The sequence below is a fragment of the Lacerta agilis genome, chromosome 16 (assembly GCF_009819535.1).
Source record: "Lacerta agilis isolate rLacAgi1 chromosome 16, rLacAgi1.pri, whole genome shotgun sequence".
In the NCBI taxonomy this organism is placed as follows: Eukaryota; Metazoa; Chordata; class Lepidosauria; order Squamata; family Lacertidae; genus Lacerta; species Lacerta agilis.
In genome coordinates, this window is record NC_046327.1 from 17,291,275 (window position 1) to 17,317,040 (window position 25,766).

The following is a 25,766-nucleotide window of genomic DNA, read 5'->3' on the forward strand; positions in this document are numbered from 1 at the left end:
TGCCTGTGTGTTTGTTGTGCATGTGAGTGAGAGTGGGGTGGTCACACCGACCCCTGCCACACAACTTCTTTAGGGTTGGCTGAGGGTGAATGCATTCTTTGAGCTAAAAAAAAAAAAAAATCCGCATCTGTTGCAAAGCGTTCTGGGGCATGTTCTGGAGCATGCTCGGTTCACAAGTGAGAACGACCGGGTTTGTTGGTCTTGTTGATCACCTTGTGTCAACTGAGGGTGCACTGTCAAGCATCTACTCCCGCTGTTGGTTGTGTGAGAAGATAAACAGATGAGCGAACTGTCTTTCAGGAAAGCTTCTCTGCCTTCGCTGATTTTCTAATTGAAAGACCTTTATAAGTTTCCCAAGAGCCCTGTAGATTGGGGGATCGGGGGAGGTGAGAAAGATGCCACAACTTTTTGACTGACAGCAGTGCAGGCAGAAAAACACCAGGGCTTTAGAATTACTGTATGATGACCCAGCATCTGTAGCCCCATTTCCTCTTATTACAGCTCTCTGGCATATGCATTATCTGATGAAAAAATGAATCAGCCCAGAGCACTATCAGCATTCATCTCACTAGTTCCCTTATTTGCGAGTGACATGCTTTAGCTATTTAATTTATTTGTCTCCTCACTGCTGGTGGAAGTATAGATACCAAGTGTATGGCTGTCTTTCTTCATTTAATTTTAAAGTGGATTTTTCTTGCGATCTTTTTCTGCCTGAATCTATCTCTACAAAAGCTCTTTGGAAAGGCCATTCATAGCCATCTCTCTCTCTCTCTCCCTCTCTCTCTCCTCCCCTTTCATAAAGGCCTTGAAGTCCTCTTGCATTTGAATAATAATGATTACCTGAATTTTGTTTTTTGAATTAAGAGTGTGTGCATTTCCCCCCTCATTGTGGCATGCAAATAACTTGACAATCGGTTTTTCTCCCCTTTGAAAACCATGTGGGCAACTGGTGGAACTTCATCAACATTTGCACTCATTCATTGGAGACGGGTCAGAAGACGGCATTGTTAAATAAAATTATTCTGGAAGGCCAGAGTGCATTTTGCAACTCTTAAAAGCCTTTTTCTGAATCCCAGCTAATCACTAGTTATTTGAGTTAATCACAGAGCCATTGTATGAGGCTGCAGATAGAACTGCCCTACAACAGAGGGCTGCATACTGTTCTAGACAGTGAATAAATTCAGCAGTTTGCTCCTTGCAAAAATACATAGGATCTCCTGCAGCTCAGTATTTTGGGCCTGGTGTGCTTAGTAGATTTGTACCTGGAACAGAATGTGCTTGAAATGCCACAGTCCTCCCAGCTGAGGGGCAGCAAGTGTCTGTACCTTAAACATTCATTTAGAGCGAGGCCATAGCTCATTGGTATACAATGCACAGAGAAGGGCCCAAGGTCTGTCATTGGCTTCTCCAGGAATGCCATTTTGACATCATAACACCGAATGCTTAAAAATCTAAATAGAAAGGCGAGAACCAGCTATGTGCTTAAGGTTTCGTTGAAATCTTTAGCAATCAAGCATCCACCCACCTGTGTGAAAGCCTCTCTTTTGACATACAGATAAAGATATTTACAGCTCAGAAATGGGCAGGAAACAATAAATGGCTCCTGTGTTTTCAGACTTCCTAGACTATAGCAGTAAAAAGTATCCAAATCCTGTTGCACCTTAAAAATAAAGTATGCTGAATTACATCCTTCTCCAGCCTTAGGTCTCCATAAGTTGTTGGACTAGATCTTCTATCACCCTGGACCATTGGCCATGTTGACTGGCCAATTTTCTCATTTCATTTTCCCACTTTCCTGAGACTTGTTGGGTAGTTCATCAGTGGGGAAACTTTCCATGTTGATAGAATTACAATAATCTAATGCCCCAAAGCCCTTGGAACTATTAGTCCAATTATTCTGTAGGACAGAAATGTTGAGCAATTGGACACGTATAAATGTACAGATTCTCATTGGCTCCTGGGGAATCTAATGGTGTCAGTGTTCACTGTAAATACGCAGATCCAAAATGAAGGGGAGGCCTGTCTGATTCATGGAGAAGTGTGTTATCTACTTCATCAAAGAGATGGGGGTTTGTTGTGCTGTACCTAAAATTACAGTGCTTGTGATTGAGCTGGTATATTTTCCATATTAATATTATGGACTGATTGTGAAGACTAGTAACTGGATTTCATCACTTTGCAACAAAACCTTGTTGAAGCCTTGCTATATAAGTAGATGCCATCTAAGGATTATAGAAAAAACAATTCAGGGTTGTTGTTGTTGTTTTGATGGTGTATACCTTAAAGAACAGTAGCTACATGTATACCCAGAAGTTTTACACGTCTTACTAGCTCCCTGTTTACTTTCTTAAAAATTATTCTGGTATATTGCCCAAGAAGACATATTCTAACGTCTGTATGTTTTCCCCACCCACCACCAGATAGACATTCCATCACAGAGGGGACAGACATTTATTCCACTTGTGCTCCTGTTCTTCTCCTCCCCCATATACCCCCATGTCCCCCAAAATTGGTTTGTGTCAGGAAAATCCACAGAACAACATGTGAGGGGAGGAGAGGGGGGATCATTTAGTCAGGCAAGCTGAAATACTTGTGCTGACAGAGGAAGCAGAAGAGTATGATGTTGAATTCCTCCCATAGAGGAAGACCTTCCTCCCTTAAACCACACGTAGCTGTTGATCTACCCAAATTGGGTTGGAATGATGGAGAAAGTGTTGGAGTGATCACAGCTATAAATCTGTTCCCTAGAACTTGTTACCGATCCACCTCTTCCATATGTTCCACACACCCCAAGTGAGGCCTGGCCGTAGTATGGGAACCACTGCTTTAGGCAAAATCCAATGGTAACTTAGGGATGTGTGGGACATCTCCACCTCCCCTCTCCCAAAATGTTGCTAATCTTGGTGAGACTCTTTAGATTTTCCTCAGATTTCCTCAAATGTTTTGCCTGAGGAGGAACTATGCCCCTCCCCCCCATTTCACTACAGGGGAAATTTCTGTGGCATCTCAGTTTTCTTGCTACCCATAAGGCAATTTGCTATAGTTATGCTGTGCACTTGCTGTGCAGGTGAGTAGGTCCTCTCACCTGGGAAGAAATCGCCCTGCTTGACCTCCTTCATATATCGCTGAAGTTACACTGTAGATTGAGTCTTTCTTTTTCTCACCTTTTTCTTTTTCAGAAAACACGGTATGAAACCTACGTGTCTCTTCTCACAGAGGGAGCCGGCAAGGAGTTGCTGAGCACCAATGAGAATGACGGCCCGGGACTGAAGAAATGCCACTCAAGCCCCTCATTAAATCAAGAGTCCCCTCTTAGTGCCAAGGTGAAGCGTAACATCTCCGAGAGGAAAGACTATAGACCCGAAACACCAAGCATCAAGCAGAAGGTTACTTAGGGCAACTGAGGCAGGCTGGAGGAACAACATGATCACTCGCTCTTTGATAACCTGTCCTTTGCAAAAACAAAACAAAAATTAACACATCTGCCTGAATGGGGTGTTAGTGACATTTTCAATTGTAAATTTTTGTTGTTTCTGTACAGGTTGTTGGAGATGTTTTGGCTTCTGGCTTGCATTTGCCTAGTTCATTTATCATAAAGCAATTGATCCAGTCCTTTTAATAGAGAGAGAGAGAAGGAAAATAAGGTACAGCAAGGGAGAGATTTGATGATGTATTTATCTCTCTCATCTTTTTATCTCATTTTGTTGGCTTGTAATTTTCATCTCTCAAGTCATCTGCTGCTTTCCTGCAGTAGGGCAAGTAACTGGACAAACCGAAGCTTACTGAGTCGTTTAGCTTTGTGAACGGATTCTTGCATTTTCCAAGGTGGCACAATAGTAGTCTCACTATTAAAAAAGACTAGGTGAAACTGCACATCCTTGGGGGAAATTAAGTTTCCACGTGCTGCAGAGCTCTGTAACTAACATGTGGTGGAAACCATGTCAATTGCTAGACTGTGAAAAAACCCAGTTGTGATCTCTGAGCCCCACACTCTGTAAGGGGCTGAAAAGCGAAGGCTGGATGCAAAGGGGCGAAAAATTGAGTTAACAAAGCTAGCATACTAGATTTAGACACCAAGGAAGGCCTTTGGTGATCTGAAATGGCTCCAACCAAAGCTGGGTTATTTTTCCATTTCATTGAACTGAAGGTCTTAACCATGGACCTCTGTTTTATCAGCAAGTTGTGCTACCTGTACAGTTTTCAACAGTATCTTAGTCATACAATTGCTGTACAGACAGCTGTAATGTGTATTTATTTTCCATTGGCATTATGATCCTCTTCCAGAAGTATGTTCAGGCACTTTATAGTCTAAAAGACTGCAGCTGAGGATTTCTCTCTTAATGCTGGAATGTCTGAAGGGACAGCATGTTACCCAGTTCCCTTCTGTAACTAAAAGTCATGGAGAGCTAGAGATACGGTGTTTGGAATGACAGCTAAATTCTTTCTTCCTACAAATGAAAAGCTGGCTCCATTCCAGCTACCTTGTGCCAGCCAGCAGATCCCTCCAGCTAAAATATCACCCACCATAAATAATGTCCTCCACATTCTGTTTCCTTTCATGCAAAGAGAAAATGGGCTAAGAATAAAAATGATAGATTGTCCCGTTGGCTCCCAGAACAGGCAGCTCAAAGTTAAGGAGACACATTGCTCCCATATGTGATGGATGAGGAACCTTTGGCTGTTCAGCTGTCATTGGACTGCAACTGGCATAATCTCTGGCCATTGGCTATGCTGACTGAGCCTGATGGGAATTCAGCAAAGTGTCCACAGGTTCCCAATTCCTGCTGTTGATCTGGGGGCAGTGTGTGTGTGTGTGTGTGTGTGTGTGTGTGTGTGTGTGTGTGTGTTTCTATCTGTCACAGAAAGGGTAAAGGGTGAGCTTCCACTTTCGCATGAAGCCATCTACCTCAGAGATGAGGAAGAAGGACTATAGTGACATGCTGTACTAAATTAAAAGCTGTCATTTGCCAGGACACAGGCTAGGTGCAACTAGAAGTGTTGCTCTATCCCCCAGTCTCTGTGGCGAAAGGCACATGTTCCTGACATTGGCGGTCAGAGTGGCAACTAGTTGAGATTAATCCAATAAGTGCAAAGAAGTGGGACAGGAATCCCTTGCCACCTGCACCTTCCTAGGGAGACCCAACCTATAGTTGAGAATTGTCAGTCCTGTTACGTTATGAAGGGTGAAACCGGCCATTAATGTAGACAGGTTGATTGTTACTGTGAGAATGAATGAGCCTAGAAGTATGGCATTTGTGAGGCAGTGGCTTGCAAGTTCTTCTGCCGTAGCTCATTTTTCACCAGTGGTTCAGAAAAGTCAGCAAGCTGTCCAGTTATAATGAGAAGAGAGAGACAGCAATAAAGTGACAGAACCGATTAGCATTGTCTGAGAAGGAAGGGGTGACCTTGGCTTCACTACTGTGTGTATCGTCTCTGGTGGAGTGCAGGCAAAAAGTGAAGATGACCTTAAAAAGATGGGGGGGGGAGAACACCCACTGTTTTGAAAGCTGGGGAAACAGGTATAGGTGAGGGGGAAAAGAGAGATTGCAGTTACTAGCATGTGCAAAGGCATGATATTGCATTGTGATTCTCTCTGGCATTTTCCATAGATAGAACAAATTGAATTATTCAGGAACCTTCTATGTTGCTTGGCTGTTGGCCTCTATGGCTGTTTGCTGAGTGTTACTGAGTGGTGTTTGCAAACTCTAGAATAGCAGTTTTTCTTGGAATGGCTGCGATGTAAGTTCTGACATGGTGTTCATCCTAAAGCTTGCAGTAGGAATTATCGGGTGGTGGGTGGTATTCACCTTGCTTCCACTGAAGATACAGAGTCACAGGGTGGTCAGGATGCACAGTTAAACCACTGTAGTCTGATGATCAAAGGAGAGGCAGTGACTCTTTATACCCTTCCCTTGGAGGTTAATGAGCTTTGCATCAGCTAAGTTTTGGGAAGGGAGGATACATATTGCAGTCATGCAACAACTGGGTGACCCAGTTATGACTCTTTTGAAGGAGAGATGACAGTTTGTGTGTGTGAAAGAGAGAGAGAGAGAGAGAGAGCAGAGGATCTGATCCAGTATAATGCCCATATTTGTGTTGGTTACAGTATGCTTTAGGGTGGCCAGATGCAAGGAGAGCTGGGCTCTTGTATATTCTTAACAGCCTTGTAGGAGTTTCAGGCTGAGAAAAGCTGCTCCTTCTGAGTCTACCTCTTCTGCAACTGTTTAAAGGCACACAAGCACTATCTTCTTTTGCATTTCCCCCTATATATACCCACCCCTTGACAATCTGCACTGTGGGGCAGAGAGCTTTTCTCTTGGCCAGATGGCACTTTCTTGGGGTCTCATCTGAGAGGTGGGTGATGCAGACACATTGTTGGAGGCTTAGGGTTGTACTCACTGTAATGCCTACTCAGAATAGACCCAGTGAAATTAATAGACACGACTAATTTGTGGCCATTAATTGCAGCAAGTATATTTTGGTGCCACTTCCTGGGTGCAAATTGGCAGTGTCTTTTAGAGCAGTGGGTGGCTTTGTATTCTGGGGGACAGGAGTACTTGTTTTGTTTGCCTGACAGTGGTCCTTGGGCTGGAACTGCCTTTTTGTGCAAACCTGATCCCTTCGCTGATGGTTCTATGAGTCTAAGTATGGATTGAGTTTGAGCATGGCTTCCAAAGAGAATGAAAGAACATTAAATTATAGAATCTCTCTCTCTCTCTCTCTCTCTCTCTCTCTCTCTCTCTCTCTCACACACACACACACACACACACACACACACACAGACACACAGACACACACCACACACACACACAACATACACACACTTTGAGTATTATTTTCTTTCCTGAATGAATGAATCTGTGGGTGTTTTAGTGACCTGGATTGGCCCAAAGGCTTCCAGTGGCCATCTTTGCTTTAGAAAATTGGCAGGGAGATGAGAGCTGAAAACAGTAAAAGAGCTGAGTACAGGTAGTTCAGGGAAGGGAAAGGAAGGAAGGAAGGAAGGGCACCTGGGGAGATCTGTATCCTCAAAGGAAGGCTCCCCAGTGAAACATCCACCTTGCTCTTCTGCCCATGGATAAAACATAGCTGCTACTGACATGCCATCCTCTTTTTTTTCACTTCCTGTTGTTGAGAAGCTCAGGATGCAGACTGAGCCCATTGTAGACCATGTTCCTGTACGGTAGTTTAAAAAGGCTGGGAAACAGCAGAGAAACCCTCTGCTGACCATTTTGCAGTACTACAGGGCACCAAAACAGCCCCCGAGATGGCAGTTTAAGTTGCACAGTTGAAAGCTGGAGTGTGCTTCACGCGTGCTCTTGTTCACAATGTGTACCATAATGAACGCCGAACCCTCATTGTGAACGTTGGCGGAACAAATAAATTGAAATGCTGCATTTTATATCTGTTCTTATTTATTTATTTTAAGAACCATAGGGGAATTCTAATTATTTATTACTAGCAAAATGTCTGTCATGATGACGGAGTGTCTGCGTTGAGGGAGTGCTTGTAAATTGCAAGGACAGCCCCCACCCCACCCCACCACACCCACCTTTCCCACCCTGCACCTCTTAGACAGCATCTCTGTTAGGCCCCAGAAGGTTTTGCTTTCAGTGCAGCATTGTTCCCAAGAGTAGCTCTTTGCTTTTTCTCAAAGCACTACGTTTATTTTTCCTGTATATTTGCTTCATGGGAGAAAACTGAAAAATGCACTTGAGGAAGCTAAGCTTTTGTCCCACCCCTGGTGACACGGTAACTACAGCCGTTAAGAATCAAGCCTCTCCTACATAGTCCCATTTTGGAGCTCTGTTTCTTGGTCATGCTAGAATGCGATTGAACTGTGGGTTGTGGCTTTTATATACATTCAGATACTCCTTTTATATTCACTTGAATATACAAAGCTATAGTTGCTCTGATCTAACATTTCCATAGTGGTGATAGGGACATGCATACTCAGAAAAGGTGAACGTTGATACAAAAGTACATCCCTACCTGGAATTATAAGCCATGTGCTTGACCTTAATTGGGGCCAGCTATTCCTTGTTATTATGCCTTGTTATTCTTTTAATCACTTCTCTTTCTTCTTCTCACCCCTCTTGGCCTTAACTTTCACCCCTGGCTCTGTTCTTTGTGCAACAGCTCCACATTCTACAACATAACACCGCAGAGTAGCTTCTACATCCATGTGTATGTTAACTTGGCTTATACAGTGTATTTATAAATACTCTGTTGGTTGTTTGCTTGCTTGCTTTTAAAATTGAGAATCCACGTAGTCCTCAGTGTAGTAGCAATCTGGGTTTTCAAAAGGAAATAGGATTGCCAGCAGCACTTAACCTTTTGTACAAGAATTGACCCTCAATGGAGGGTGGCCAACGAGGCTCAATGGGGCACTGCTCCACCCACATTAGTCTCTCTTCAGACAGTTCCCACTGGCTGTCAGTTTCTTCCCCCTTAGTCTCAGTGTTGCCCTTGCAGAACTCAGCGGGGAGGAAAATTGGAATAAAGGTAGCATCAGTTGGCCCTGCCTGTCATTGGCACCAGCCACAACTGATGATGAGGTTATGATGAGATGGCCAAAAACAGATTTGTAAAGTGTTGCTTTGTCTGCTCACCTACCGCAAGTAAGAATTGTCTCCAGGGAAACCATTCAGGATAGCTTTAGAAAATTCATTTACACAAATGACTAACGTGGGTGGGTGTGGGCAGGTAGGCTTATAGAACTTCGGGTGTTAGTAGCTTCTCTGATCTAACTTGCAAAGCTGGCCCAAATGCATCCTCAGCCAATGGGTTTTTGCCTAATCAGGTTGCTCTCACGCAAACTGAAATGGTTGGAAAGTATGCTGGTTGCTCCCCATCATGTGCACATGTGCAGAGCTCTCTAAGTCAGTATTTCAATTTTCCTCTGAGGAGTCTATAAGTAAACTAAGTTCTGCTAAGCTGAGATCTTGCATCTGTTCCTGTTTTATTGCAATTAGATGCTAAGTAAAATTTATCTTTGAGAAAGAAAGAAAAAGAAAGCTCTTCGTTCATTTAAAAAAGACGATTTGCAGCCTAGCAATTGTTCAAAGAGTCATTTATATTCTCCTTTAATTGTGAATATGACATTCCTGAGCTCAGGAAGCTTCTGGCAGACAGTTTGTGTGGCATATGTGCTTGCTTTTAACACCTTGCAGTCATATCTTGCAGCTTCTACAATTTGGCACCTTCTCTGTGCCAAATTTGTGATCCGTTCCCAGGATCACTCCAAATGGTGGATTAAATCAACTTAATTTTCCGATTTGCAATGTGCCCTCTTTGTCTGCAAAGAGGTAATGCACTCACGTTTCTCAGCAGACAGACTTGTCTGAAAATCAGTGATTGATTTAAATTCCTCTTTCAGACTGTCAAGACTGCATTAACCGGTACACGGATGACCAAAACTGTCTTTTCATCAGGCACTGTGCTAGAGTTTACTAGGTTACCAGACATGGTTGCAAATTTCGGAAGAGATCAGGGTCTTTATGTGAACATTTTTAAGCAAGCCTCCATCTCTAAGCCTCAGCTCCCCATCTGCAATAGGCAGAAGATAACACTGACCTGCCAAGTAGGGTTGCTGCAAGGCTTGCTGTGATAATTTATGTTCAGTGCTTTGAACACTCTGGAAATGTTCAAGTGCTAAGAATGATTCTATCCCAAATTTCTGAATTTCATTTTGAATTTGGGCAGAATGAAAAGATGCGGATGGGAGGAACACAGTGGGTCAGTACCACGTCTGGGCTATTGCCAAGGAAAACAGGCAAGATCATGAGGCAGAACATGAATCTTTGCTAAATAATGGGTCTTCTTGTTCTTGATGAAAAGGCCTGTAAAACAATTTGGACAACTGGCTAGTATCTCCTCGAAATAAAAAAAAACCCCAACAATCCTTTAAAGAGGCATATCGTAGCACTTAGGAGATCATACTGCATGTGAGTTTTGCCTTGAGAACTTAAATAGACTGGCAAATTTAGAACTTAAATTTCACCTTGTACTAGTAACGTGTGCCATGCCTTTTAAGTGACTGTGTGTTGTATGACAGGTAGCTGTTGTGGCAGAATACAATAGGTCTCCTATTGTATAATGAGATTATTGTTTCTGGGTGCTTTGTTTTAGTCATCATTTCCTATCCCCCCCCCACACACACACAAAAATCAGCTGTGAATGGATATAAACTACAGCAAGCAATTGCCTCTTTTTCAGATGCGGCTTTAGGAAGGAAGCGGCCAGATGCATTAGCTGTTTTGTTCAATTTACATAAGGATTGCTGGAGAGCAATTACAGAAATGCTCCCTTTAGTCCAAGCCTTCTCAGACTTCTGTGTTCATAGCAGAGATGGCATTTAAACCGTGTGTCCTTCCCACTTGTTGCCACTTACGTTTAAAGTTTTTCTGTGTTTAGAATAGTGGGTTTGTCTGAAGCAACTGCAACCATCTTTGCTCAGTACATAGCTGCAGTGAGCTTTCCATCCTCCCTTACACAGAGGTATGTGAGATTCAAAAGCTTACATATTCATGTGACATTCATTAGAAGTTAGTCCAGTCGAGACCCACTTTATTTCTTTGTTACCTCTTGAAGAAATGGTGTAGCTGACTTTGACATTTGCAGTGACTCTGAGGATGAGGTTTTATTTATTATTTCTAACAGGAAAATGCCACCTCAAGGGGATATTTCTGTACCATTGTTTTGTGGTTATTCATTTGATTACTTGGTGGAGACATTTCCCCGTCAAAGCTGATTGTAAATGGTTAGTGGGAGTTTAAAGTAGTACTGCTGCATAATGTGTCGGCAAGAGTATTGCATATGAATCAACCAGTTGTGCATAGCAGTACTGAAGTGTGCTCATGGGATCAGAAACACCATTAACAGGGACTTCATGCCTTGCTTCTGTTTCAGTAAAATGCCCTGAACACTTACTTAGTTCCTCCACTGAAATTATACACAAGGGCTGGGCTGGACCCTGCTCTAGGTTTTGAAAGCTCATGTCCTAAGAGGTGAAGCTTTCACCATAACAACACCAAAAAGGTAGTACTCCATTTCTCTTTTCTTGGATCGCCCAATGTCAAGGAAGAACATTTAGAGCTTACCCACACTTTAACTTTTGTCCCCCTCTTTCCACACACAGGTCCGCACTTAAAAGTTCAGTGTCCCAAGTGCTTTTATTTTTCCTCGGGAGCTTTCCCTGCAAAAACATGCTCTTTAGCGCTCAATCAAAGCAAACATCAGTTTGGGTTATCTGCAGCTTGTCGTTTACTCCGATGAAGCTTTAAAGAGCAGGGTTTTTGTGGGGAAACCTCAGGAGCAAAAAAGAAAAGAAAAAGTGAGGGTGCTTGGACAGAAAGTTTTAAAACGTGGGCTGTACCTGGAAAGGGCAGAGGGAAACATGGATAAGCCCTTAAAATCAAGGCAGAACATTCCTCCTAAGCTTCCCCTCTCATCTCTAGTTTATCTGAGTCCTGCACACAGAAGAATCAGAGTTGAGATGAAAGCATATCTCTCGAGTATCCCTCACATTGAGGGACATAGTGCATTATGCACTACTGCCGGCCTCCAATGACTTGATGATCTTATCTCAAGACAAGGAGAGTAGGCCAGACTTTTATCAAAGGTAATCAAAAGTGTTTCCTAATGAAAAACATGTGGATACTATTGTAGAAGGCAGCATGTGGAAGAGTTGGTGGTGGTGTTGAAGGCTGCCATCGGCTGTGGTGGCTTGCGACAGGTCGTCAGAGCCACACAGAGTCAAGAGCATCAGCCTTGAATGGAGTTGATGGAACTCCCTCCTACAATTCTGGCAACCATTGAGAATGCCGGTGTCAAGGTTGAACTCCAGCAGTCCTATACACCACCACCACCAAAATGGGTTGCCACCAAAATGGTTTGTCCTTGCTGGTACAAGCTTATAGAACATGAACTCTCTGGGGAATGTTGATCATAAGCATAATAGGAAGACAAAACAATTGTTTCTGTGCACTCATGCACACACATACACACAAACCTGCATGCATGCAAACAAACTGGTGCAAATTCCTTTGTTAACATTACCCCTTTATTTTTATTTTTTTAAGGAATTGTCCATGCATATTCTAAGCTAAAATCTAAACAAAAACTGAGGTTGAATTGTAGATTATACTAGCCTTCATCCCGTTACACGACTTGAGGTTGGAATAACAGACTTTAGCGCTAACCATGTAGGTTACCTGGCCTCCATCAGTCTTGGTTCACGGCCAACCCTTTCCCCTAATTGTTGTCCTCCCACTACTGTTCATTGGCCAATTGTACTATTGACCAATCATTTTCTTCTTAGATACGGAGTAGATTTTGTTATGCCAGGCAGGATCCTGAAGCTACCCTATGTGCTAGGATTCTGCCCATGAAGGTTAATTTCTCCCTATGGGAACAAGAAGTGGCAAAGCACAACCTACTTCCTTCATACCAGTAGCCAAAGGGTCCAAAGCATTTTGTTAATATTCTCTACAGGTACTATAGAATTTCCTTTAAAATCTCTATTCCCTCTTTACAGGTACTAGAAAGGCAATTTCATATTTAATGAAGGCACTTATGGAGATCCTCTTCCACATGGTAGATGGACTCACTTATGTGGATATTGTTTTTATATCATTGAAATAATATTTTGGGGATTAAGTTTACATTTGCTTTTGGTTCTCCCCCCCCCCCTTTATATAAATACACTTCTGTCTGTTTTACCATTGCTGGAGTCTCCCTTGTATGGTATGCAGACAATAATTTGCCTGATGTTACAAAGCTGTGAGATATCGTAGTTCCCCCCCCCCAGCCCCTTTCTTGTGTACATGTTCATGACCATGACAACTATGTTTTTTTTATAAAAAAAATATGAGTTGGAATAATCTTGCTTTGGCGCAACGAAAGCATAAAGCCTCTCGGATGGATTTTTATGTTTATGGAAGTGAACAAGCTGGTGAAGGATTTCACTTATGTATATGATATATGTATATGTAAAAACAAAACAAAAAACTAGAAAAGAAATAAACCAAATGTATTTCATCTGCTGGAACGGAAGGTCCTTATTTAAGCTTGCCCTATGGTACTAATTGGTTTTCACTTTCTCTGAACATCCCCACACTGTGAGTCATGTGTAGTAGTAATAATAATAATATTAAGGCACAAATCCCCATTAATTTTATTTTATCTTTTTAAAAAATATATATTGATATTCAGTTTAAGGTAACATTTTGTTTTTTCAGCTCATCAGCTTTCACTCCCAAGTTTTTGTGGGCTCTTGAGCCATTGGGCTGTCAGCGAACACTGCTAGTGTCCTGAGAAAGATTTTAAGCATTTATCAAGCATGGTATTCTACTGGGAAAGCTATTAATTCATATTGTGTTCATTCGTGCATTCTTCACCCATTGAATAAAGGCATATCACTGGCCTATGAACCCATCCTCATAGTCTAACCCTCTCAATGCCCAGACTTCCTTGGCCAGCTTCTCTGCTAATGCATTAGACCATTCTTGTCCTGTACATCCAGCCTTTTCTCCATGGAATAAATACACTTGTTGACAAACCTGGTGACACTTACGACAATTTTTCTTCTTCCTTAAATCACTATTTAAAACAAATCTGGTTACATAACAAATAGCATAAGGACAACTGGTTGATTTTTTTAGACTGATAATTTCATGGTAAACATTTCACATGAAAGACGGACCACTGGATAAGACCCAACTAGTTCAACCCTTTATGAAATATTTCGCTTCACCTATCTGTAAAAATGGCAAGCAAATACATGGCAAAGTTCTAATATGTTTTAAAGGTACCACTACCTCATAAGACATTGGTATATATTTCCCGAACAACATGTATAGCCCCTGAACCCCATTCCCAATCCTGGTATCTCTTCCTTGCACCGTACCTGCATCTCTTGTGCTTATTGACCTTGGGCGGTTGCCTCTGGGTCACGTTTTGGACATGAACCGAGTCTGCGCTGGACCCTGACTTGCTTGGATGGTGTTGCGCCTTCAAACCTGTGTTCTGGTAAGAGGATTCTATCCCCTGGCACTGGGACATTAGCCCCCCAGGGGTACCCACTGGAGTTCGACAGTCAGAATCATAATCCCTTCCCAGCACATCTCTTGCCCAACACAGAGAGACGGGCTACTTAAAATGGCCAAGCTGCCTTTCTTCTGGCAGAGAACCCAAGACAGCATACACGTGTATCTGAAGCAGTGTGCATGCACACGAAAGCTCATACCAATAACAAACTTAGTTGGTCTCTAAGGTGCTACTGGAAGGATTTTTTTTTAATTTTTCGACTACGGCAGACCAAAACGGCTACCTACCTGTAACGTGATTCCCAGGCAGTCAGCCTTCCAGGAACTGACCAGATGCAGACCTGCTTATTAGCTTCAGTAAGCTGGTGGCCTTCAAACCATATTCTGGGATTGTGTTTATCTGTCTTAATGATTTGGAATTGATGGAAGAAGTTGAAGTTCTTGCTTTTCCCATCTTGCCCCCTTCCCCGCACCCCATTCCCCGAGAAGTAGGTATGGTGATGAGAAGTTTTACCAATAAGATTCCTGTTTGCCATTCAGTAGTTAAAATTAAGCTGATATGCCAGCCAGCCAGTAAAAGTCACGCTCTTGATTCTACCCAATTTTGATCAGGCTGTTAACCTATCCCAAAATATTACGCTATTACATGAATGTTAATGTCATGGATATTCACCATCATCTTCTTTCTCCCCCGCCCTGCCACTGACAGCTCTGATAAGCATTTTCTGCTGATCCCTTTAATCTTTACTCATCTCGATTGCTCAGAATACATTAAGCAAGAATGGAATGGAATGGAATGACAAAGCAGTAGCTTCAGATTGCAAACTGGAAGACAGGTGTGCCTATTTTGACGGGGCTGTATATTGTGCATTCAAGCCAAGGGTGGGGGGAAGGAAAGGAAAGAAAGAAATCCTGGCAAGGCAGCTTTACAAAACCTTTAAAGCAGGATCCAATAATTTAAATGAACTTAAAACCAGGGATGCGGGTGGCACCGTGGTCTAAACCATAGAGCCTAGGGTTTGCCGATCAGAAGGTCGGTTCAAATCCCCTTGACGGGGTGAGCTCCCGTTGTTCGTTCCCAGTTCCTGCCCACCTAGCAGTTCAAAAGCACGTCAAAGTGCAAGTAGATAAATAGGTACCGCTCCGGTGGGAAGGTAAACGGCGTTTCCGTGCGCTGCTCTGGTTCACCAGAAGCGGCGTAGTCATGCTGGTCACATGACCTAGAAGCTGTCTGCGGACAAATGCCAGCTCCCTCGGCCTATAGAGCAAGATGAGCACTGCAACCCCAGAGTCATCCGCAACTGGACCTAATGGTCGGGGTACCTTTACCTTTACCTAAAACCAACCAAATCCCAAAAAATAACAGCAGTCACTAACAACCAGCATCCATGATGTGTCAATCAAATGCTGAATGAGTAAAAAGCTTGCACACTATTAGATTATTGCACCATCAAAGCCATATTTGCTTGTTACTTGCGTGTCAAGGTATGCATGTTGACATTGCTGCCAAGGAATAGCTCTGCCCTCCCCAAGCCATGCAGCTATTCCTACTCCCACCATAACCTAAGCAGGGGAGCTTTCTCTAGAGCAGGGTACCTTTTTTGGGAGTTCTAACAAACCTGGTAATCGTAGGAGGAGTCACATAACTTCAGGGATGCAGCTAAATGTGAATAATGTGAGGAGGACTTGGGTGACAACTCGCCTGTTGGAATGCAGCTTTGGAGATCAAACACCACAAACCACGCTTCCATATAACCTCATCCTAAACCCAGTGTTTTTCAATGGCATACATTTAGTTGTCAGTCATCAAGTGTAGAGAAGAGAGATCGAGGGATTAACATGCATGTGTGAACCAGCCCCTTTGAGACACATTGAAATAGCTGTAATAGCTAGTAGGCTACATTTCTGTACTAGTAAATACGACACCCACCCCTTTTCAGGGTATCTTCCCTCAGTTAATTTTTTCCCCAGGGCTCTTCCCTCATTGCCGCAAACTGTGTGCTCGTGTATATGTTAACAATGAACCGCAGCAAACCCAAAACACATTTACAAGCTTATCTTTGTCACATGTGCACGATGGTCCAGAAGGTCCAGTATGAGAAAGAAAAGAATCTCCAGCCTTTAAGCTCATAGACACAGTTTGCGATTTAAAGCACTGTGTCTGAATGCCTTTTTTGTTGTTCCGGAGTTTTCCCGGCTGAAATCCGCTCTTTAAGGGGCAGTCGGAGCAAACGTCAATCCACAATATACCTGAATTGATGTTTGCTCCAGTTCAGCTTTAAAGAGCGGGTTTTCATGAGGAACAGCTGAGGCAAAAAAATATTTTAAATGCTCAGACACAGAGTGTTAGCTTGCAGACCTCTGCCTGGAAAGAGTGATGTGAAAGCCAAGTATGAATAAACCCACAGTCTCTCAGCCTGTTACCTCCCCCCCCCCCACAATTATATTGTCAACATTTTTTTTTTTTAGAATATCTCTTTATTGTTTAAAATCGTTACAAATTAAACTTCAACAAACAATATCAAACAACATCTAACCAATATACATACATACCTTTCATATATACAACAAACATCTTACATACATACACTTATTCTCACATACCTTACACACCATCTTTCATCACTTGAAATCATTCACTCTCAACACTTCCAATTATCCTCTTTGCATTTCTTGACATATTTTCTTTAACATAACGTACAGTTGTTTTTCCCTTTTATTTCTCATATTCATATCTCTAATTTTCCCATTTGCTTACTAAGGTTCAATCTAAATCTGCTTCCAGGATTCCATTCAAGCCACTTTCCAATAAGTATTCTTTAAATATCCTCCATTCCTTCCAAACCTCTTGGTTGGTCTGTCCTCTTATTTTACCCGTTATTTTGGCTAACTGTAAATACTCTATCATTAAATTTTGCCATTCGGCTATGGTTGGTACGATTTTACTTTTCCAATTCCTGGCCTATATTGTCAACATTTTTAGCATATACAGTCAAAACACAGTTCCATCTTTTCCCTTATTTTTATCGACTCTCCATCCTGTTTTCCATGGAGTTGTTGTTTCTTTCCTTCTGCTGCACCCTATCTTCTATCTATCATAACCACAATATTATAATCTAATTACTTCTGTTGCTCAAAGCTGTAATCCTGCTTGCGAGCTCATCACACTGGCGGAGGAATGGGGCGGTGGGGAGTGCACCGCCGCTGGCACCATCGGGGAGAGGGGTACCATTGCGCCCCCCGACACGCGCCGTGCCGGACACCATGCCCCCGCAGGCAGTGCGCCACGCCCCTAGGACGCACACCATGCCCCCACAGGTGGCGTGCCACACCCCGGGACACATGCCACACCCCCACAGGTGGCATTTCACGCCCCTGGACGTGTGCCAGCCACGCCCCCGTCTGCTCTCCGCCCCTGGTGCCAGAGCATGCAGCTTCGCCACTGGCTCATCATACTACAGTGGTACCTCGGGTTACATATGCTTCAGGTTACATACTCTGCTAACCCAGAAATAACGCTTCAGGTTAAGAACTTTGCTTCAGGATAAGAACAGAAATTGTGCTCTGGCAGCAGGAGGTCCCATTAGCTAAAGTGGTGCTTCAAGTTAAGAACAGTTTCAGGTTAAGAACGGACCTCCAGAACGAATTAAGTATGTAACCAGAGGTACCACTGTATAATATTTCTTTAAATAGTCAGAAAAAGGCATCCATTCTTCCATAAAGCACTCATCATTTTGCTGTTAGTGTTGCCATTTCTGCATTGTGCTTTACCTTACTTACCTATTCTTATTTGGTTGGAATTTCTTCTTCCTTCCATTTCTGCGCATATAGAATCCTAGATGCTATTGCTCCGTACATAAAAGTCTAAACTACCTCAAAGGGTTGTGAGGATAAAATGGAGAGAGGAAGAGCCATGTACGCTGTTTTGAGCATGGTGGAATATACGCGTAAAAAATAATAATGAATCATCAAATTAAATAATACTGACTCCTGAACAATTGACTTGTTTGTAATGCCAAAGAAGACATGAGTAGGGTTGGCACGTCACTTCCAGCAGACCTGAAATCTTACCAGCTGCGTGGCTTTCATGCAGTTGTGAAAGGCACCAAAGATGTGGCAGGATAGAAAGTCGGCATGGTACCCTTTTGCTCTCTGGTGCCAGAAGGAGGACCAGCCTTGTCTTGCTGTATCTGTGAAAACGAGACTCATGATGCCAGATGCTCTCCAATGCAAGTGGAGGAATGTTTGCTCAAATGCTTAAGACCAGGCAAAAAGCCAAACTGTACTTCTGGTTTTAAAAGGGGGTGGAGAGTGGGAGGCTACTGAAGAGCAACCAAAAGGAAGGATAAGGTAATCTCAGGCCCTGGGGCAAATTCTTACGTATCTGCAGTGATGCAAATGATTCCCCTCCCTTCCCTTCTCTGCAGCACCAAGTTGCCTTGTGACTGTGCAATTGCAACTGAGAAGAGTGCGAGAAGAGTCACTGAGAAGGGTGAGGGGGAGAGGCCAATTGGCTCTGTTTTCCTAATGCTTTATGGCTGCTAATCTTCCACTTCCCAGAATACAACTGAAAATTAACTGGACCAAATTGCTAGCGGCCTTTCTGGTCTGGTCAATTTCAGTTTTAAGGTGATGGAAAGTGCCCCAAGAGGTGAGCAAATCTGTCGGCTTTGGTTTCTCGTAGTTTGTCATGTTTTCCAATACATTTTGTCACATTTCCTTCATCATGAAAATCATCCCAGTATGCATATTTTGTTTGCGTTTCCCCCTAATACAATGCCTTATGCTATTTTCACTAATCTATACGGTTTTTTTTTGTTTTTTTTTACACACTTTCCCAAATACACAATTTTTTACACATTTTTTTAGGGCTGGAAAACTGCATCACAAAATTCAAAAAGTGGAAATTTCAATGGATAGCTGCATTCTGGTTTGTGCATTGTTGGAGGGAGCGCAAGCAAGGTAGGTTTGCATTAAAATGTGAAAAGTACAAACTCCCCCTCATCATCATCATTTTAAATTTGTATACCACCTTTCTATCTTACGATACTCAAGGCGGGTGTGATGGCCTGGGAGTCAGACTCAGATGCTGAACCTGAGGGATCCCAGCCTGCACAGGATTCCCCGCCTGCAGAACCAGCAGAGCCAGGGCCAGGGCTTGAGCCTGAAGGATCCCCACCTGTGCTGGATCCCCAGGTGCAGGCATCAGCAGAGTCTGCTCTGGCTCCTGATGGGAGGGAGGACCCATTGCCTGCAGGTGCTCCACTCCCAGCCTCTTCAGAGGAAGCTGAGGCAGCCCCTGGGTCCAGTAACCCACCAGCCTCTCCTGAGCTGCAGAGGCTCAGGACAGAGAGGCGAAGAGAGCTAAGTGCTTTCAGGAGGAGTGCTCGCCTCCAGGCCCGGAGGAGAGGCGAGTCTCCGGAGGATCGGGGCCGCCCTAAGCATAGGGCCAGATAAAAGCCAGCCAGCCCCAGCCCAAGTTGCATGAGCAACTTAGCTGCGAATGTAGGCTTGACCTGCTCCCTGCCTCGCTCCCTGCCGGACTGACCTCCTTTGGACCCCTAGACCCAGGACTGGACTTGGACCTTGCTTCACGAACAAACTCCCGGGGCCAGCACAGCGGTTTACAAGCTGAAGAAACCAAAAATGTACATCTTATAACAATCTAATGAAATACAAAAATGTGATAATAAAACATAACTTTAAAATAGGCAACCTACATTTAAAAAGTAACATTCAACCATCATTAGAATAGTATTAAATAATAATAACATATAAAAGTTAAACAGAAACCCACTCAACAGTTACAATAAATAATTTCTAAACTATAATCCATAAAACATTAAAACACAGTACATAAAATAATACAATACAAATTGAGAAGCAGAGACTAGAGGTTGGGGCAAGGCAGGGGGAAAGAGGCCTTGCCTGATGGAGTCTCTCCCCTCACAGTTCTTCCTCCAGGACCAGCTTTCATGCCTTCATGCACTTAGAAAAAATAAATAAACATTTTAAACACGTTAATAAAAATGCTCTGAATACGCGGTGGGAGAAGGAATTGTAACTCATGGTTTCTGTTCAGTAAGTGGTCATCATGGTTGCACCCAGTGCCATTTTTTCTGGGAAAGGGTGTGCCGGAACTCACCACGAATGCCTCCCTTGTACTCCAATAATGGTAATAATACTCACCTGAGAAGTGCTGGAACTGAATTCCAGTGAGTTCTGGCTGGGAAAAAAAGCCCTGGTTGCACCAAAGCAGTGACACACACACACAGGTGTTCCTAACTGGACACTTACGGCATCAGGTGGTGAGTTGCATGTGTTGTTGTTTTTTGAAATCATTTTTATTTGATTTTACAAATATAATTTTATAACAATCCAAATACATATCCATATATAGAGATTACTCAGAATCTCGAGGCTTCCCCCCCCCCATCCCCTTCATGGGTCCTATTGTCAACATTTAAAACTGCATATTATTCCATAATCCATATTTTATATCAGTCCATATTGCCCATAGCATTTGTTACATTACAAGTGTGGTTAAAATCCTGCTAATGTTTTCATCTGTTTGCAGTGGTCTCCCCAGGCCACATATCCCTCCCAGGCCACACCCTCTCTGCCCAGGCCACACCCCTCTCTGTCTCTGCTTTTCACCCTCCTTGAATGTTTTGGCATGGCTGTAACATTTCAGTCCCTCCAAGTTTCCCTATTTTCCAGGGACAACCCCAGATTTACAGAAGCTGTCCCTATTTCTGATTTGATCCCGGAATGTCCCGCTTTTCCTTAGGATGCGCCTATTTTCATCAGAGAAATGTTGGAGGGTATGGCATGTCCTTGAACTCTGATAATGCCTCTTATTTTCTTCAGTGGAGGACAGAGAGGGGGCATCTGAGTATGTGTAGAAACTGGTCTGCTGTACAGAGGTGAAATTTGCATTCATTGCTCCACCCACTCTTGTCTCTGGTTATACGCAGGGCCAGATTTAGGTTTGATGAGGCCCTAAGCTACTGAAGGTAATGGGGCCCTTTATATGTCCAGCTGTCCTATGTCAACAACAAATTGTCACTGTTTTTTCTGTTGAATATATGCTATATGGTAATTTATGGACCTAATCGGTATCTAAAGCCATTTGCACACAACAAAATATGTATTTTATCAAAGTAATTGTTGAACTGAAATACAATTAAGAAGAAGTATATTAATAGTGAGATACAATTAAGAAGAAGTATATTAATAGTGAAATGCAATTAAGAAGAAGTATATTAATAGTGAGATACAATTAAGAAGAAGTATATTAATAGTGAAATAATTATTAAGCTCTAACTGCTGAGGCTCCAGTACTTTGGCCACCTCATGAGAAGAGAAGACTCCCTGGAAAAGACCCTGATGTTGGGAAAGATGGAGGGCACAAGGAGAAGGGGACGACAGAGGATGAGATGGTTGGACAGTGTTCTCAAAGCTACTAACATGAGTTTGGCCAAACTGCGGGAGGCAGTTGAAGACAGGAGTGCCTGGCGTGCTTGTTGTGATATTATGACATGACGAGCTGCGAACGCTGCAGCAAGGTCACAAGACTCAAGAGTCATGTTTCCTCTCTGTGGGAATTACACTGGGCATACCAGCTCCCACACATGTGATGTCATTGTATTTTACTATTGTACTTTCTCCTTTCTGTTTTGCATCAGGAGGTGCAAGATGCTTTAAGACACAGCTCTGAAATAATGAGCTGCTACGCAGAGGCATACTCTGCTCTAATTCTACAATAAAGTAGATCTTAGCCAAATGGCTTGTGTATGTTGTTTTCAAGCTGGGAACAACTGCATATTACATTGTGCCCCTGGACTCTAGGAGCCAGAGGGCACGGAAGCTTCGTCCGTCTTGGGGGTCAGTCTCTCAACTTGCCCCCGCGGGAAGTTTTCATATCATTGGTAGCAGAGGATGGTTTCCGAACATCGGACCTCTGATTGACTTCTGCCTGATGTTTATCTGCCGGCAAAGAAAGCAGCCTTAAACTGCGTGCTTCGTTCCGGGGGAGTTTTTTCGTGCTGAAGACGGCCGTTTCCCACTGTGAGAAGACGCGTTAATTGACTGTGAGTAGTACCGGACTGATTTACGAGGCAATAAACCTCAGAAGGCTAGGTTTGTTTGCTTAAATTGCTTTCTGAAGACAGAGAGTGAAAAGCCTGCTTTTTCGCCAATATGGCAAAGGATAGCAAGCAGAGCAGCAGCTCCCTTTGTCCACTTCTCACTGATGAAAATTATCAGACATGGCGTATTAAAATGGAAGCTGTGCTTACCAGGCAGAATTTGCTTGATGTGGTCACTAATGCCCCTCCACTGCTCCCTGGCCCTCGATGGCTGAACAGGGATAATCAGGCGAAGGCGACCATTGTTTTGCATCTTGACCAATCTCAGTTAATACACGTCAGAGATTTGGTCCACGCTAATGATTATTGGGTTGTTTTGCAAAATGAACATTTAAGGATTGCGGCAGGAAGTTCCATGCTGCATTTCCAACGTCTCACCAACCTAAGGTTAAAGGAGGGAGACAATTTGCGTTCGCATCTTAACCATATGAAAGAATTAAGAAGTGAACTCGCACAACGCAACGTTCAATTGAACGAAGATGTGTTTTGTTTCATGGTTTTGAATAGCCTCCATGCCGGTTATAGTGCTATTGCATCACAGCTAGGTGCCCAGGATGCTCAAAACTTAACCGTTGCCAGAGTCTTCTCAACTTTGCTAAATGAGCAAGATCGTTGTGCTGCTCAAAATGAGGCTAATGGAAGGGGGAGTGAAGCAAGAGCGTCCTCAACCCCACCTAGTGGTCCAACTGAGCATGTGCAAGCTCTTAAAGTCATACGCTGCACAAACTGTGGAATGAGAGGACACAGTTTCCAGACCTGCAGAAAGCCCAAGAAAGGATCTAACCAACAAGCCGGTGGATCTACAGGCAAGGCACAAGCCAAAGTCTCCAAAGGGCGCACATTTGCATTGCTTACACAAGGCGTGCAGGAGCAGGATGACATTGACATTGACCTGGCTTTTGTTATTGACTCAGCTGCCAGTCACCACATGACCGCAAACAAGCGTTTATTTAAGACTTTTAAGAGGCTGGACTCCACCGTGTCGCAGGTGAGTGGAACACACCTGAAATCGACTGGAGTTGGAACTGTTTATCTTCAGAGTCTCCAGCTATCTATTAGCAACGTGCTATATGTCCCAGAAATTGCCTACAATCTGCTAAGTGCATCGCAGCTTACCGAGAAGGGATGCGAGCTCAGACTACGCAAAGGACTGTGCACAATTTATAAGGATGGAGAAGTTATCCTTACAGCTCAGAAGAACAAAGATGGACTGTTTTTACTGTCTTTTGATTCAAATGACTGTTGTTATGATGTTGTTGACTCTTATTTTGCAGGTGCTGCTAAGTCCAAGGAGACTACCAAACAGCCACGCAGAGAAAAGGTCACAAGATGTTTCCAGCAGGTTTCTGCTGATGTAATAGGACTTCTGCCGAAATCTAGAGGCGGAGCTACCTGTTATTTATTGCTGTCTGATCATTTCTCTAAATTTTCTTGGATTTTCACTATGAAAAGTCCGCAGCAAGTCTTGGCCAAGTTCACTGAATTTTGTGCTAAGATAGATTTCATGCATGATGGAAAAATTGAATGTTTGTATACTAATCAATTACCAGTGTTTGATTCACAGGAGTTCAAGGACTTTCTAAGTCAACATTGCATTCGGCACAAAGTTGCTGTCAGCCAATCATCATGGAACAAAGATTTGTGTGTTAAAATTAACACAATACTACGTGAGGGTATGCAGGCGCAATTGCTAAGTGCAAAGCTGTCTGACCAGAATTGGGCTGAAAGCCTATCTGCCTTCACATATGCATGGGTCAGGAGTATTCCAAAAGGAATGGAATGCTCACCTTATGAGACACTGTTTAACAGAAAGCCTTCTGTTAAGCATCTCAAGGGTTTTGGTTCTCAGATGTGGGTGGAATCACTTGAAGGTGCAACCATCCAAGGCATCTTTATGGGCTATGAGAAAGGTCAATACAGAATACTATTGCCTTCCTCTAACACAGTAATTCTTACTCAGGAGGTAGAACCTACTGTAAAGCCGGAGACAAAGATTCTCCAAAGCTTTCCCATTGATGTCAATACATATGAGGATACTGACACCAGCAGTAGCAGTGCAAGCTCAACCACGGCTAGTTCCAACACAGGTGACACTGTCATTGAGAGAACTCATGCTATGACCAGGCCATCTACAGATGATGATGTGCTAGGATCTTTAGAGCCACTGTTTACAATTGGTAAAGTTTCTCCAAAAAGTCCTGTTCAGGAGAAACTCAGCAAAGAAGATCTACATCTTGTGCGTAGATCTGAGAGAGTAACAAAGGGTCAGGCGCCCAAACGCTACTCCAAAGAGTTTGCAATCTCAGCTGTTGCAAATGTAGCTGTAGTTTGCGCTCAAAACAGAGACACTCAGGCTCACCTCACAGATGTGAGAAAGCCACAGCAACAGGTTGCAAAGTTCAACACTGTTTCTGCCAACACACACAGAGCAAGTGCTCTGGTCCCCTGGAGAGTTGGTTATCAAAGGCTTCAACTGGTAGAACCAGTTTCAGAGAGTTCCAAGGATGGAACAAAGACATCAGATTCATACTGTGTATATGATAACTGTTTGTTTACTTCTGTTAATAATGCCTTAACTTTCGCCGCTCTCACATTGTCTAATATCGGGGGAGGATGTTGTGATATTATGACATGACGAGCTGCGAACGCTGCAGCAAGGTCACAAGACTCAAGAGTCATGTTTCCTCTCTGTGGGAATTACACTGGGCATACCAGCTCCCACACATGTGATGTCATTGTATTTTACTATTGTACTTTCTCCTTTCTGTTTTGCATCAGGAGGTGCAAGATGCTTTAAGACACAGCTCTGAAATAATGAGCTGCTACGCAGAGGCATACTCTGCTCTAATTCTACAATAAAGTAGATCTTAGCCAAATGGCTTGTGTATGTTGTTTTCAAGCTGGGAACAACTGCATATTACATTGTGCCCCTGGACTCTAGGAGCCAGAGGGCACGGAAGCTTCGTCCGTCTTGGGGGTCAGTCTCTCAACTTGCCCCCGCGGGAAGTTTTCATATCAGTGCTCTGGTCCATGGGGTCATGAAGAGTTGGACACGACTAAACAACTAAACAGCAACAACAAACTGTATGTAGTTTTTATTTTATTTGTTTTTTTATCTTATATTTTGGAAATGTACATCCAGTTTTTCCCCCCTTTAAATTTTTTAGAGAGTGGGGCCCTAAGCTATAGCTTGTTTAGCTTATACGTAAATCCGGCACTGGCTATACCAACCTCTGGCATGTGGCTTTCAGACAGAAGAAGGCTCCACACCCCTGCTCTATATACTACTGGAGCAGAGGAACTTCCTTCCACCGATAGGGAGTGTTGAAGTGAGGGTAGCATCAGAGGACGTGTGCCATTTTGCCCTTCAAAACGAATGTTCTTTCCACCTCTTGTGCAACAATGCATTATAAAAGGAAGCGATGTCTGAAGCCTGAACACCAAGCTGAGCCACAACAACTCTTTGTCAGAGCGCCAGTGCCTTTTATTTTAACAGTATTTCTTAAGCACCGGGAATCAAGAATTGTCAGTCTGCGTATGTAGGGTGGAAATATTCCTGCCAAGCTAC

At 43.2% G+C, this 25,766-nt stretch overlaps 1 protein-coding gene across 1 annotated transcript in view; it reads left to right on the forward strand.

Annotated features, from left to right (window-relative positions):
* The window catches only part of PSD3 (pleckstrin and Sec7 domain containing 3), a 142,764-nt gene extending 138,748 nt beyond the window's left edge, over positions 1 to 4,016 (forward strand). The window contains exon 16 of the mRNA XM_033173101.1: positions 3,180 to 4,016. Coding sequence (XP_033028992.1) covers positions 3,180 to 3,395 — 216 coding nt within the window. The 3' untranslated portion in view covers positions 3,396 to 4,016. The remainder of the gene's footprint in view (positions 1 to 3,179) is intronic.
* The last annotated feature ends 21,750 nt before the right edge of the window (positions 4,017 to 25,766 follow it).